This window comes from Dipteris shenzhenensis, chromosome 13 (assembly GCF_047967505.1).
Source record: "Dipteris shenzhenensis isolate YYH24624 ecotype China chromosome 13, Dip_SZ_1.0, whole genome shotgun sequence".
In the NCBI taxonomy this organism is placed as follows: domain Eukaryota; kingdom Viridiplantae; phylum Streptophyta; class Polypodiopsida; order Gleicheniales; family Dipteridaceae; genus Dipteris; species Dipteris shenzhenensis.
The window spans coordinates 37,392,738-37,406,401 of NC_141608.1; the positions used below are offsets into that span (position 1 = coordinate 37,392,738).

Below are 13,664 nucleotides of genomic sequence, written 5' to 3' on the forward strand. Positions count from 1 at the left end.
GGAGATCTACATGCAGCAGCCAGAGGGATTTGCAGTCAAGGGCAAGGAGTCACTTGTATGCAAGCTTAAGAAGAGCCTTTATGGGCTGAAACAAGCACCAAGGGAATGGTATAAGAAATTTGATACCTTCATGAAGTCCCAAGGTTTCATGAGAAGTGATGTCGATCACTGCTTATATACCAAAAGGGCTGCAAATGGCAGCTTAATCATTCTCATTTTATATGTGGATGACATGCTTATTGCTGGTAAAGCTCGTAAGGAGCTTGATGACCTTAAGAAAAGATTGCATGAGGCCTTTGATATGAAGGACCTTGGTGATGCAAATCACATACTGGGAATGCGGATACGGAGAGACAGGGAACAGCGTTTGTTGTATTTGTCTCAGACCGAGTATATTGGCAAACTATTGCACAGGTTTCATATGGAAGGGGGGAAGACCCTTAGTTCTCCATTGCCTCCATATGTGAAACTCAGTGCAATGGATAGCCCACAGTCAGATGCTGATAGGGCTGAAATGGCCAAGATTCCGTATGCTTCAGCTTGGTTGCTACCAGACCTGATATTGCGTTTGCAGTAGGAGTGGTTAGCAGGTATATGGCAAATCCAGGCAAGAAGCATTGGAATGCAGTGAAAGGTATCATGAGATACCTGAAAGGCACACAGGAGTTGTGCATATTGGTTATGTGGATTCAGATTATGCTGGTCATCCAGATAACCGGAAGTCTACTACCGGTTATGTTTATACATTCACTGGAGGTGCAGTGTCATGGATGTCAAGGATGCAGCAGTGCATAGCCTTGTCTACCACGGAAGCTGAATATATTGCAGCCACAGAGGCATGCAAGGAGGCCTTATGGCTATCTCGGCTAGTGGGAGACTTGGGCATTACAGGTGATATTCCATTGTTGCATTGTGACAGTCAGAGTGCTATTCAGTTGGCACACAATCCTGTCTTTCATGCAAAGACGAAGCACATTGATGTGAAGTATCACTTCATCAGAGACGTAATAGATGATAAGCTGATTCAGCTTGTCAAGATTCACACGGATGACAATCCAGCAGATTTGTTGACAAAAGGCTTGCCTGCAGAGCGGTTTGCACACTGCCGACAGTTGATGGGTATAGGTTGAGCCTCATTTGGCCATGTACTCCATTGTGTATATGCTGTATTTTTCTCATTTATTTTTACTTGAGGGCATATTGCCTTTAAGTGGGAGGTTGTTGGGGTAAAGGCACTATGGCCACCCCAGTACAGTTAGTACACTTAAGTACAGTTAGTACTTTTATTGCTAAGTACACTAAGTACGGTGTACTTAGTGTTGTAACCTTATCCATTGATATAAAAGGTTGACTGTGTGCTTGGGGAAGTACACACATACTTCATTATCCCCACACTCTTGTGTATATTGTGTGTGTCGCTCTCTTTCTCTCTCACTCCCACCTCACAAGCTAGATGCAGCCTTTCAGACCATCACATATCTACACCGGGTTAGATCATATGGGGACTGCACATCAAGGAGACAGAGGTTGCCATGGTTAGCTCTCGATTCCTCCATGAGGTTGGCAGCAGAGGGAGACGAGTGATGCTGGTATGCACGGACTCACAGATGGTTTGTGAGACTAGGGTTCCACATCGATAGGATACCTCCTTTTCAGTACAGTTTAGATGCCCCTCCGGTACTCCCACCCACCATCCCGATTGGGCCACATACCAACCAGCTACACACCTTTAGGACCTGGTTGGAGCCGAGGGAGCTTCCAATGAAGTTGAGTTTCTACAGAGATTACTGTCTTCGCATTTTGGAGGAGGGATTCATCACACCACCGGGGTACACTGAGCTTCATATGCCTCACTCACTACGGATCTCCATCGGACAGTTTTGGGTATCATCACACCGCCTCCGCATAGAGAGCGGCAGAGCAGAGGGGATTCCTAGGGAGCATCGCTTATGCATACTGTGTGACTGTCAGGAGGTTGAGTCGGAGGAGCAAAAGTGGCGAGATGGCACCAAAAGTGTCACCTTCGTGGTGTATAAGCAAGAGCGTCCTACATTTAGGACCCTAGTCTTGTAGTCATCATATGGCCTTTTAGCTGTATGTAAAAGAGCATTGGCCAATACAAAATTGAGTAGCTGTCCTCAAGGTGCAAATTTTCCTCATGGTTGGATAATGTAAAGCGTTTCCATGGTTGGAGAATCATCATTGTATCTTCTAAGTTGAGAGGGTAAGCCTTTGGAATCTCAAGTAATTCTGGAAACCCGAATGCCGAGAATTTGTCGAGGAGAGCTATTGTTGGCTGGGCTTGCGGCTCATATTTTGAAAAGGAGAGAATGTTGTTGAGGCTAGAGTCACAACACGGTTCGAGCTAATGTGGGCCCTATGAGTGGGCCATAGTGCACTTTGAGGATTTGGCAGAAGGTTAGTAAGGGGTTGCGAAAAAGGGGGGGGGGGGGGAGGGGAGGGGTGCTCTGGCAGTTACTGCTAGGGCGAAGGCTGGGTGACCAAGGGAGAGGGTGGGGGACGAAAGGTGGCCGTAAGGGAGAGATGGGTTGTGAGGTAGGTCGGACGGATGGGTGATGTGGGAGAGGGATGAGGTGGGGACAGTGCTGGCTCCTTTGGTTGCTATTAATGTGTCCATACTTGTAGGCTAGGTGAACATGGGAACTATTACCTACTCTTGGGGCATCTTGAGGTAGTAGATACGCCTCTCTATGAGGGGAGGTCAATCACTCCAAGGCTTCTCTGCACCCAGCTTTTGACCCTTGGTGCTGAAGTATCTCTGAGATACAACCATCTCTAGCTTTTTGTCTCCTACAAGATGGCCTTCTTCATGCATTCTTCGTTGCATATCTTCTCCGTTTCTTCCCTCCGACCAAGAGTCCACAACCTACCCGTGAGGGCTATCATAGGGGTTTGGAACTTGAGGGGAGCCTATGTAGGAAGAGGCTAAAAATTACCCCCAAGGGGTTGGCATGCCTTCTCTTCCTCTTTCCTAGAGAAGGGGGGATTGAAAGAAGGTAGAGGTCTAGTATTGGAGGTATGGTGGGCCCTGTCCTCCCCCCTTTTGATGGGAGGAACCCAAAAAAACAGTTCTCCATCATCAATAAACACCAAAGGGTCTTAGGATTGTCCCAAAGCATGCCCCCACATATGCTCCCTAGAGAGACCTAGAAAGCATAACGTGACGAGGAACTTTTGCACATGGTGTATCAAGTCCATGTCATCCAATATGAACCCATGTTGCCGTGGGATTAAGAAAGCAGTGCGCCCAAGTACACATGACTCCTTTGGATTGGATTTGGTGGTCTTAAGGAAACTGAACTGGAGGAGAAAGTTTCCTCTCCCGTAGATGGTAACATCTTATATCTGGTCTTTGTCTAGTGCCAGGCTTGCTTGGACCCAAATCTTGAACCTAGTGTTGTGGGTGTGAGATCTACTCATCATTGCATGATCCTAGAGGCTCAGTACTTGATGCTCCACCTGATGCTCGTCCTTGGGGAAAAGAGAAATACAGATGGCGATGGATGTCAAGGATACTACCATGTGAGCTTCTCTAGCTAGACCTATCGGTCACCTTGAAAAGATGCTAGCTGAACAAGGAAGAGGAGGGGGGGGGGGGGGGGGGGGGGAGGGAAGAGAAGAAAAGAGGGATAGATTATGCAGGCTATACACAAGAAGCAAAATATCTCAGGGTTTGTATAAGAGCTGAAAAGAAGATGCAAGTGTATTGTCAACAGGGTCCAAGCAAAAGCGAGCAAGTATAGGTTTGCAGGTTGGAGTGGATCTTTACAATCGATGAGGGTGGAGGCTTCAACTTCGATGCGGAGATTCAAGAAGCATGCACTGTAGACACCATAGAGTGTATAGATGTGGAGAAAATATGCTCCTTTGCATGCAACCATACAATGAAGGTTTGCAAGAGGCAGTGCTCCATTAGATTTGTAGGTCTTTTTGGCAAGAGTCCCAAACTTGCAAGCCGCAAAAACTACACATTTGCAAACGTTTTTTTCAGAGATTCTTGCAAACATTGGCTTCAACATGCAAATACCTATGTTTACAACCATGGGTGTGCCTATAGCTGCTGCTTCCCCAACTGTTCCTTTTTCCTTTCTTTCTCTCTTAACTGGCTCCAAAACACCCCACCTTTTATTTTTGGTATATTCATTCTAGCCATAAGTAAAAATTGAAATGATAAAGCAAATTAACGTCTTATTAACACGGAGTTTGTTTAATGCTCAAGAGTTTCAATTTTCAAAAAATGTACCGGATTTTTATGTCTATAATTTCATCCCGTCTTTTTATTTGAAGATGTCTTTATATGCTTCCGACTACACTCAATGAATGCAGGGGTAGCAAACTGATGCAGCCTGGCTTGCCATATTAATTTTTACTTGTATTCTAAGCACTATGCACGATTTCAGTTAGCAATAGTTGTGATCAACTATTGTGCTGAGTCCTTTCACTAATTACCAACATAAAGCTCACGTAGAGATAGACTATCACACCAATGTTGAACAGTTCCAAGACTTCAATTTTAGTGAATATCTTCAGAACCCTATTGCACTGAAATCAACTACGTATCCTCTGTGAAAGTATGCTTGTGCTAGTGCCACATTTTTCAACATAGAGAGAGATTATTACACAAATGTTGAGCAGTTCCAAGACTTCAACTTTATCGAATATCTTCAAACCTGTCCTGCTAGAAGAAAAACAGTCAAACATGAACTATGATGCATCAGATGTGTCATGTCATATGAGTGGGTTGGACATTCTTGGCACATAAGCATTTATGTTTCCTTTAGTGCCATGGCTTCTTATCATCGATGTTTTGATGAGAGTAATAGTAATCCAACTAAGCTATACTTTTCAGATCTTTTAAGTAATTATGTAAGTCTTCCTGTTATACATGGAAAATTTTTGGTAACTATTTCATCATCAGGATGCTTAGGAGTTCTTAAGAAAGCATTGCTCAACTGTGCAGGAATGAACACAGGCATTCAAGATGCACACAATTTGGCTTGGAAGCTTGCCACAGTCCTTAGTGGTGTTGCACCACGTGCCTTTTTGGATACCTATGAGGCTGAGCGACGACCTGTACGCATAGTGTTCCTATTCTTGCCCAATGTGCATTTTCTGTATATGGAATGGATTACATACGTTTTAATAATGGAGCTTACTTTTGTTGCTTTGTCATCGTGTGCGGGCAGATAGCTAAAGCTAATACAGCTCTTAGTGTGGAGAATTTCAAAGCAGCCATGTCCATTCCATCTGTTCTTGGACTTGATCCTTCTAATGCAAGGTGATCTTTTCTTATGTCTTACATATGTAATGTAAAAACAAAATCAAAAGAATAAGATGTGCACATCAGCAGTCCTGGAAAAGGAAACTACAGGCACAAAAGATGTAACAGCATCTCCTTGTTAGGTCAGTGAAACTTGTGAAATATGGAGATGTAAGCAATAGAACTGCAAAATTGATGGGCAGGTTGCAGTGAAGAAGCAGAGTAATAGATAAAGGGCACCAAGAGAACGGCATCCCCTTCTTTCATGACACGGTCAGTAATGCCAAGAAATTCCAGCTCAGCTGTAGGGGTTGGAGGCCTACTAGAGCTCCTCATTGGGAGAACTTTTAGATTTCTGTTGACTTGCATAAAATTTTTGGCAGAGGCTTTGGAAATCCCACCGGAATAAAAAAATCTCTCTCTTCTTTTGGCTTTCTATTTATGGTGGGATAGCAGTGAACCATTGGAGATTCAGGTTCGGAGCTGACCCTTCTTGCCCTCGTTGCCTTTCTGCTTTGGAGACAATACAACATTGCCTTTGGGATTGCAGACAGGCGAGAATCATATGGAAAGGGATGGCAAGACTTCTCAGCATTTTTATTCGCCTACCTTTCTACATGACCTGGAGATCAGTGGCTTGGCTCACTCTTTCAGAGCCCCAGGTCTTCTTTGAGAGACTTGACTTCTCTTGGGGCTCTTCACATCCGACGACACCTTGTGGAGTCGTGCTCTCTAGAGGATGTTCCGGCCACTCTCTTCAGGGCTGCTTATTCCTTTGTTGACTCTCCTTGGGAGATCTTAGCTAGCATTGCAGCATGGCACATTTGGTGAGCTAGATGCACTGAGGCTTTGGAGGGTTCTCAGGTTCATCCTTCTTAGATCTTGGCCAATACTTTGATGGCCATTTGGGCGACCATGTAGGGATCATCTCGAGCAGCCTCCTCCAGGAGAGTTACTTTTCTCAGAGACTGGAGAGACTCTCTCTTCTTTGATGAGACTTCTATAGGGTTGAGTTGGCATTTTCAGCCTCAGCCTTGGTTTCTTTCTACCTCATTTCTATGAGGTGTTTTTATTACATGCTTAGCATGTTGTATTTCCGCATAGAGCTTGCTCTAGCGAGTTTCTTTCTTACTTAATAGAAGTCTCTTTTTTGTTTTAAAAAAAAAAGAAGCAGAGTAAAGGCAAGAGTAGTGTAAAGAAGGGAACTAGAAGGATAAAAGGGGAGAAAAAGAAAGAAAGAAAGTTTATTAATGTCTACAAAAGATCAGAGGATATGTGAGACTGAAGAAACCAGATACAATGCAAGCTAAGGCTAGGGCCACTAAATGGGCACCCCTACCCAAGGCTGATGTCAGTGACGAGAAAAAGTAATACATGGTGCTCACTGCGATAGAAACCCAAAAGGGAAAACACCAAGGGGGGAGCCCTTGGCCGCCTACAAATTGATCAGGTGTCATTGAAGCGGTTGGACCTATGTATCGTGTCTGTGGGACCAACTCCATCGGATGACTAAGGAGAGAGAGAGTAGGTGAAGGAAGTAGAGAAAAGAACGTTAAATTAAAAGTCTTCAAAAGACTAAAGGGTCTATGAGGCTGAAAGAACTTGATACAATGAGCTGAAAGGTTGGAGCCTCTAAGTGGTCATCAACACCCATGGCGAATACAAAATAGCCATAAGCATAAAGATACCAATACAAAGGGAAGACTCTGAGCTCATGGAGAAGATGGGGGCTGGCAGCATTGTAATGATCATTTGGAAGCTTGTAGGGAGGTTAAGCCTAAGAGGGGGTTGACTTCGTATGAGGTGGTGGTGGCATACAACGTGTGATAGAACACTGAGGGATGTTAGTCTGTGTGGTCCACTGTGGTCTCCTAGCTATGGCCTTGCGTCGAACAAGAGCCACTGTCACTCTTGTTCGCCGTGCCTCTGATTTGGTGAGCATAGAGGGAAGGCCCCTACTCTGATGTGTGCCTCAACCCGCTAGCGAGTCTACTGTCTCTCTCGCTTTGGTCGTCGGGTCCGCTATCCCCCTACGCCCTATAGTCCATGTTGTTTGGCTGGAAAAACTCAGTGGTCATGCTGTGAGTGGAGTCTAGCTATACACTTTGATCTCGCTTATGTGTCTTGAGTAAATGCTCCTTGTGTCAGACGGCCTCATGGATGAAAGTCGCTAGGCATTTCTAATCTGGGTAGGACAATAAACTAGATAGGGGCCCAAAACCATCCCTAAAGTGATAGTGATAGTGACCTTGGATGTCATAGTATATGGGCATCTGAAAGCAAAGTGATACTTCGACTCACTCTTCTGCTGACATAGTCACAAGAAACGTTTCATCCGTTTCGTTGTTTCGAGGTTTCAACAAGTTTTGTTTCGTTTCGTTTCGAATCTTCGGACGAAACGGATAGGTTTCGAAATGATACTTGATATATACAAGGATAGGGGCAGATAAGACATGTTATATTCAAGTTTAGAGGGAACAAAGAGAAATTCAAGTGTCAAGTCCTTAGTCAAGACACCCAGTGTCTAGGTAATCCAAAACACAAACACATTCAGAATTCAAGTCTCCTTTCTCAAGTTTCAAATTTAGACCAATTAATATTTATGGAGTCAAAACTTAAAGGCATATTGACATTGGACATTGGATTCTAGCATCTAGAGATATGAACATCATTGATTCATTGAAATTTGAATCTAGATATATGTGTCATTACTTGCCAAAATGTCAAGTAAATATAAGTTCCCAAAATAGACATATGAAATAATAAGTTCCCAAAGTGACGAGTTGTAAGCTCAAACTTTAAAGTTCCAAAAATGAGTAGCATGAGTGATAACAAATCATAATTTGAAACTACTCAGTGCTCACTACTCTCTCTACCAAGTTCACTATCACTATCTGGATCTTCATCTGTGGATTCTGTGCCATCGGAACTCTCTTCCTCCTCTACCCTTGCTACCATCTCCTCAAAGGAATCACTACTATGACCACTAGTAGCAAGGGTACGACCACGATCTCGTCGGCGTCTATAACAGCGTGGTGAAGATGAAGTGCCAATGCTTGCAATCAAGGGTGGTACACTAGTAGATGCTTGTGCAATGACCCTTGATTGCGAACGTGTGACGCGTCGAAAGCGTGCCTCATCCTCTCAAAGGAAATCATATGCTATATCCTCATCGCTGCGCCTTTGGATGAATGATATATCAATATTCTCCCCTCGAGCCAAGCCTCGCTCAAGCTTTCTTAGAACTTCAGGATCAACCTCTTTCACCTTCCAATGTAACACTTCAGCCCCTTCAGCGCCACTGGTACTTTCTTTGTCTTTGAACCGCTCCAAGAGACGAAGGTTGGCATTTACATAGACCAACCTATCAAGCTGTGATGTGCTCAATCTGTAACATGATACATCACATAAAACGTAAATATTTTGAACTAAAACAAGATTGAAAATGCATCTAGATTCTAATTAGTCATGATTCGTAAAATTGGAGAAGACTCAAGACTCAAGAAATGCATCCAACCATTCATAACTTATAAGTTGGATTACCTATTTCTTTTCTTAGTATGGATGTCCACACATATGCTCCATATGCGCTTAGCTGATCCACTAGTACAATCCTGTGATAAAACTCGAAGAGCTAATCTTTGCAAAGTGGGAGTAAGTCGCCCATTTATCTCCCACCATGATACAGCAAATTTCCTTTGCTCTAGACTCATAGCCACATCTCGCCTGAATTGGCTACGGTCATGAACATAGAGAACAGACTCTCTTTCAATCCTATAAGATGAGTCATGGACATTGCTTTAGTGTTAGATAGGAATTAGGATAATGATTCATGAAGTAGACTTTAAAGGCATGCATGCCAGAGTCAAAAGAGGTTGCAAGTAAAAGCTAATTGATCGTACAATATACTAGAATCAAGAATCAAGATACTTAAGAAGTTAGTACTCACATTCCTTGCTCTTCAGAGGGGATAACTGTATCCACATAGGATGTCCATCCATTCATAAGAACAATATCGGACCAATGACTTTCCTGCTTGTACAATGGATGCACCAATATGGATTGGTTTATGAAATTAGTTCCATCTTTTTGTCCATATGGCACGAAGATCATCCACCGTGTAAATTGCAATATATTAAATTTCAATACTATGTATAAATAAACATTCTCTAAATTCTATGTAGCAGCTCATGAGTCATGATAGAATCACTAAAGAGTTTGCATACCTATGACTTGAGAGAGATCTACAATTGAGCATACTCTCTTTAAGCTTTTGCATGTAGTGATAAAGATGACTCATTGTACTTCCTTCATGGTCATATAATCTTAAAATGAAGTACAAAGGTGCAATGGCAGCCTTTATGGCTGCAGCTTCTTCCCAAAACATACTGTCCAAGATGTATGAAGTGATTGTACATGCCTCCGCTTTGCGGCTTCCTCTCCAAACTTCCCACTCTTCACTACAAACAAGACGCCTAAGCGCATCTTTCGTTTGTATCATCCTACAAGTTTAGGACAAGTTAAGAATCAAATTTGAATACATAAGTAATACGAATTGAAATGAACTCTCAATTGGCTAGCTAAAAAAGGATGTTGACTTACCTTTGAAGAATAAGAAAGAGATAGCCAAATCTTGTCTTAGATGGCTTCACAAGATCATACTTGCATACTGCTCTGAAAAGAGCTAATGCAAGGCTCTTTCTTGTTATGAACTTGATGATTTGGCTTGCTTTATTAAGAGTAGATTGCACCCAATCCAACTTGGCAATATCCTCCATCATCAAGTCCATCGAGTGAGAAGCACATGGAGTCCAAACAATGCTTTTATAATCTCTCTCAACCAATTCTCCCATCTTGGCACAATTGGAGCCATTGTCAGTAATAATTTGGACCACATTTTGTGGCCCAACCTCCTCAATGGCATTTTTAGTGTGTCCATAAATCCATTCCCCAGTGATACTCAAGCCAGGGGTGGAGGCATCAACTACACAAAGTAATGTAGTGCCAGCACAAGATGAGACCAAGATATTTATCATGTGGCACCGCCGCTGGCCACATATGGCAAGTCACAAGAATCAAGATCCATAAGTAAATCATACATTTGTTGTTAATACTAAAATCAGCCACCACAAATCTTACCAAAGACTCAAGAGTCAAGAGTGAAGGGTTGTACTTATAACTTACAGTGTCACTCCATCCATCTGACACGATGCTACAACCATATCGCTCCCAACAAGCTCTCAAACCCACAAGCTTCTCTTGAATCTGCCTCACTTGGTTTGTCAAGTGGGTAGTTCTCAAGGACTCAGAATTTGCTGGTTGTAGACCTGTAGCTCCTGCTGCGGCTGCTGCCACAAGTGCATGATGGAACTTTTGGTATGCTGGACATCGAGCTATGTTGAAAGCAAGGTTGCATTGATAGAAGAAACGATGCTCAGCTATTTGAGCCTCTTGCTTCAACTTTGGAGCAAAGCTAGCATCAAGGGTGATTTGGTGTCTTGGCAGCTCTCTTCTCCTCTTTCTTGTTGTTGGAGGATGTTGGGATCCTCTCATGACCCACAGCAACACTAACAAAGCTTGATGAATGTGGAGAAGCCACAACATGCGAGGGAGCTTCATCTGCATTGACATTGGGTAAAGACTCACCAATGTTAGAACACTCCGAGGTGATATGAACTTGGGAAGAAGCCCCAGTATTACTTTGAGAAGACACTTGAACTGAGGTTTTGTTGAAGTAGAGGCCCCTCTTTTCAGCGCTTCACTTTCCTTGGCTTCTTGCACCTTCCCATCAATTATCTCCGAAGGCAAAGGTAGAAGGAGCAATGACTGGACCTCTTCAAACTTTGATGGCAATCCACCATGGGCCAAAAAAATACCTTCTGGAACATGAGTGCAGCCATGTGTTCCTTGTGCTCTCTCCCAAATGTAATGTGCCTTCACCCGGTTTGATGCTCCTCGAATTGTTTCCCCACAATACTTGCAAACCACACATTTTGTGCTAGAAGTACCATATTTGCTAGTGAGAACTGAATCTTGCCAAACATCACGCTGAGTGGGAGACTTGCGAGGAGGCATGATGGAGGCGGCCTTGAAATTTGGGAAGAAACAGAGAATTGGGACAAATTGGGCTGCTGCTCCTTGATCCAGGTGCTGCTCCTTGAGTAGAACCAAAAAACAGCAGCAACAAAGGGGATGGTGGGCAGGACTGTCGATGGCAACAGGCCCTAGGCGTGGGCGTCGATTGCAGCCTGTTTGTGCAAGTCGTTGATAGCGTCGATGCTTGTGCAAGCAGCAGGTTGTTGATGGCATCAGTGCATCACTGTTCTAGCGCAGGTCTCCCTTCTAGCCTCTAGGCCTTGTGTTAGTGGTGGCTAGCAGCAGCTAGCTTGAGCCTTGCAAGCAGGTCAACAGAGCAGGGCAGTGCTAGCACATATGCTAGGCTCTAGCCCACGAGCCACAGGCTCACGTGAGCGTAGGAAGCATAGGGAGCAGAAGCGGACTGGAGAGGATGCTAAGTACACAAACGAAATCAGGCCGGGAGGATCGCAATCGATTCGCGAAGGGCAGAAAGGAAAAAACTGGCAAAAACACCTTTTTGGGATTTGGGCGAAACATGCGTTTCGTTGGGAGCGTTTCGTATTGTTTCGAAACGTTTCGTGCCGAAACGTTTCGTCTTGTTTCGACAGGACGAAACGCGTTTTCATGTGACAGTGCCTACTGATCACATAAAGTGAAATCGTGACCCTCTCTGGGTATGCCCTTAGTGCGGCCACTCTCAATGCGAAAGTCGGTCTGATGAAACAAAGAATTGTCCGATCAACATCCTCAAGGAGTGGGGGAGATGGATTCATGTGTATCTTGGTGGATAAATGAAGCCCTCTACTGAAATCTACAAGCGGTGGTCTCTGTAGAAGCTGAGCTTCACAGGAAGCTCACTAGGTGCCAACCAGGTCCTGAATGTGTGTAGCTGCATGAGGTTGGTTCACGTCGTGATATGTGAGCAAGACAAAGGGGGTCTCGATGCTGTATTGAAAGGGGGATAATCTATCTATGTGGAGCTCCCCATTTTCAAACATCTACATGTGCATGCATAGCCCACTATAGCTTGGCAAAGCATTTTAGGTTATCACGTATCTCTACGGCGTCAAAGAGTATGGATCTTGTACTACAAGGTGACATAGGCTAACGTGGTTAGCCCTATCTTCATCCATGGCCTCGGCAGCTGAAGGTGACCAAAGGTGTTGGGGATGATTTGAACTCAGCCAGGACTTCCAGATGTGGGATCTCCACAGACTCACTGCAATCCCACCATAAATAGAAAGCCAGATAAAGAGAGTGATTTTTCTATGCCTGTGGTTGCGAATAAAAAGGCCCTTCCACTGCTCTTGCCCAGGCTTAAGTCCCCTCGTAACCATCTTGCAGAGCAAGGCCCTACACTGTAAATATGGATCAATTATACTAAGACCCCCTTCCGAAGTGGAGAGAATGAGAGTCTCCCAAGCAACTTTGGCTGTAACATCCTCTGTGCCATCAAGTCCGCTCCATTAAAACTCCTTATCGGTCTTTTAAGCTGAGTGATGCGGTCCCTTGAATGGCACCAGCAATAACAAACAAACCATGCCATGGCCAAGAGGACCTGGTTAACCACGACTACTCTGGAGGCAAGGTCAAGCTTGGCAGAGCCCCAAAAAAGGAGCTTTCTCCTTATACTCTGCAAAATCGGAGCAAACTCTTGTGTTGGAGAGATGCCCAAACCAACCTGGCATCCCAAGTATCTGATAGAAATACCTCTCTCAATCCAAGTGAATCCTATGTCACTTCCCAAATCAGGTATGCCCTCGTCACTGATCCAAAATCCATTGGATTCATGCCAATCAATATGTGCCCATGCAGCAATGCAAAATAAATCCAATGATGTACTGAAAGAAGTGAGGGTTTGTGGTCAGTGTGACAAGAAACATTTCTGGATTTTTCTAGGCGTTTCGTCTAGAAATAGGTTTTAAAAATGTAATTTATATGAATTATATATAAAACATAAATAATTATCTTCAGATTCCTCTCTCTCTCTAAAAAAAGCTCTCAAATACACATATATACATTGAGCACTCTCAAAAGAGTCAAGACACAGGTGATAACCTGTACTAGGGCGTTTCGCCCAATGCATAGGCGTCTAGCCCGTTTCGGCGAAACGTTTCGTCTAGAAACCTTCCTAATTGTTTCACCTGCTAGACCCACAGGGTCCCCAGTCTTGTATATTGGTACAATGGTTGAGATGAGCAGCCAGAGATTGGCCATTCTACTCTTGGATTTTGAGAAAGCTTATGACAGGGTAGATTGGGGTTTTTTTAAAGACACCCTTCTTCGCTTTGGATTCGAGGGGTAT

General features: G+C 43.9%; 2 protein-coding genes across 4 annotated transcripts in view; one reads left to right on the forward strand and one right to left on the reverse strand.

Moving 5' to 3' along the window:
* EMB2421 (FAD/NAD(P)-binding oxidoreductase family protein) overlaps nt 1–13,664 on the forward strand; it is a 127,559-nt gene that overhangs the window by 88,271 nt on the left and 25,624 nt on the right. For all 3 annotated transcript variants that reach the window (XM_087383686.1, XM_087383685.1, XM_087383687.1), the window contains 2 exons: nt 4,982–5,094; nt 5,208–5,299. In XM_087383686.1, the coding sequence (XP_087239812.1) occupies nt 4,982–5,094; nt 5,208–5,299 (205 nt within the window). The remainder of the gene's footprint in view (nt 1–4,981; nt 5,095–5,207; nt 5,300–13,664) is intronic.
* LOC147895369 (uncharacterized) lies at nt 8,423–9,782 on the reverse strand. The gene is made up of 3 exons (XM_087383369.1): nt 9,508–9,782; nt 8,825–9,055; nt 8,423–8,669 (listed from the first exon to the last, which is right to left on the reverse strand). Exons 1-3 carry the CDS (start codon nt 9,780–9,782, stop codon nt 8,426–8,428), a joined length of 750 nt encoding a protein of 249 aa, XP_087239495.1. The 3' UTR covers nt 8,423–8,425.

Bases quoted from the DNA above. Each gene is read 5' to 3' on its own strand.
- LOC147895369 (XM_087383369.1), bottom strand. From the start codon at position 9,782: ATGATACAAACGAAAGATGCGCTTAGGCGTCTTGTTTGTAGTGAAGAG. The intron at 9,056-9,507 runs GTATGCAAACTC...CTCATCTTATAG, and splicing joins AGATCTCTCTCAAGTCATAG to GATTGAAAGAGAGTCTGTTC. The intron at 8,670-8,824 runs GTAATCCAACTT...ATCATGTTACAG, and splicing joins CATACTAAGAAAAGAAATAG to ATTGAGCACATCACAGCTTG.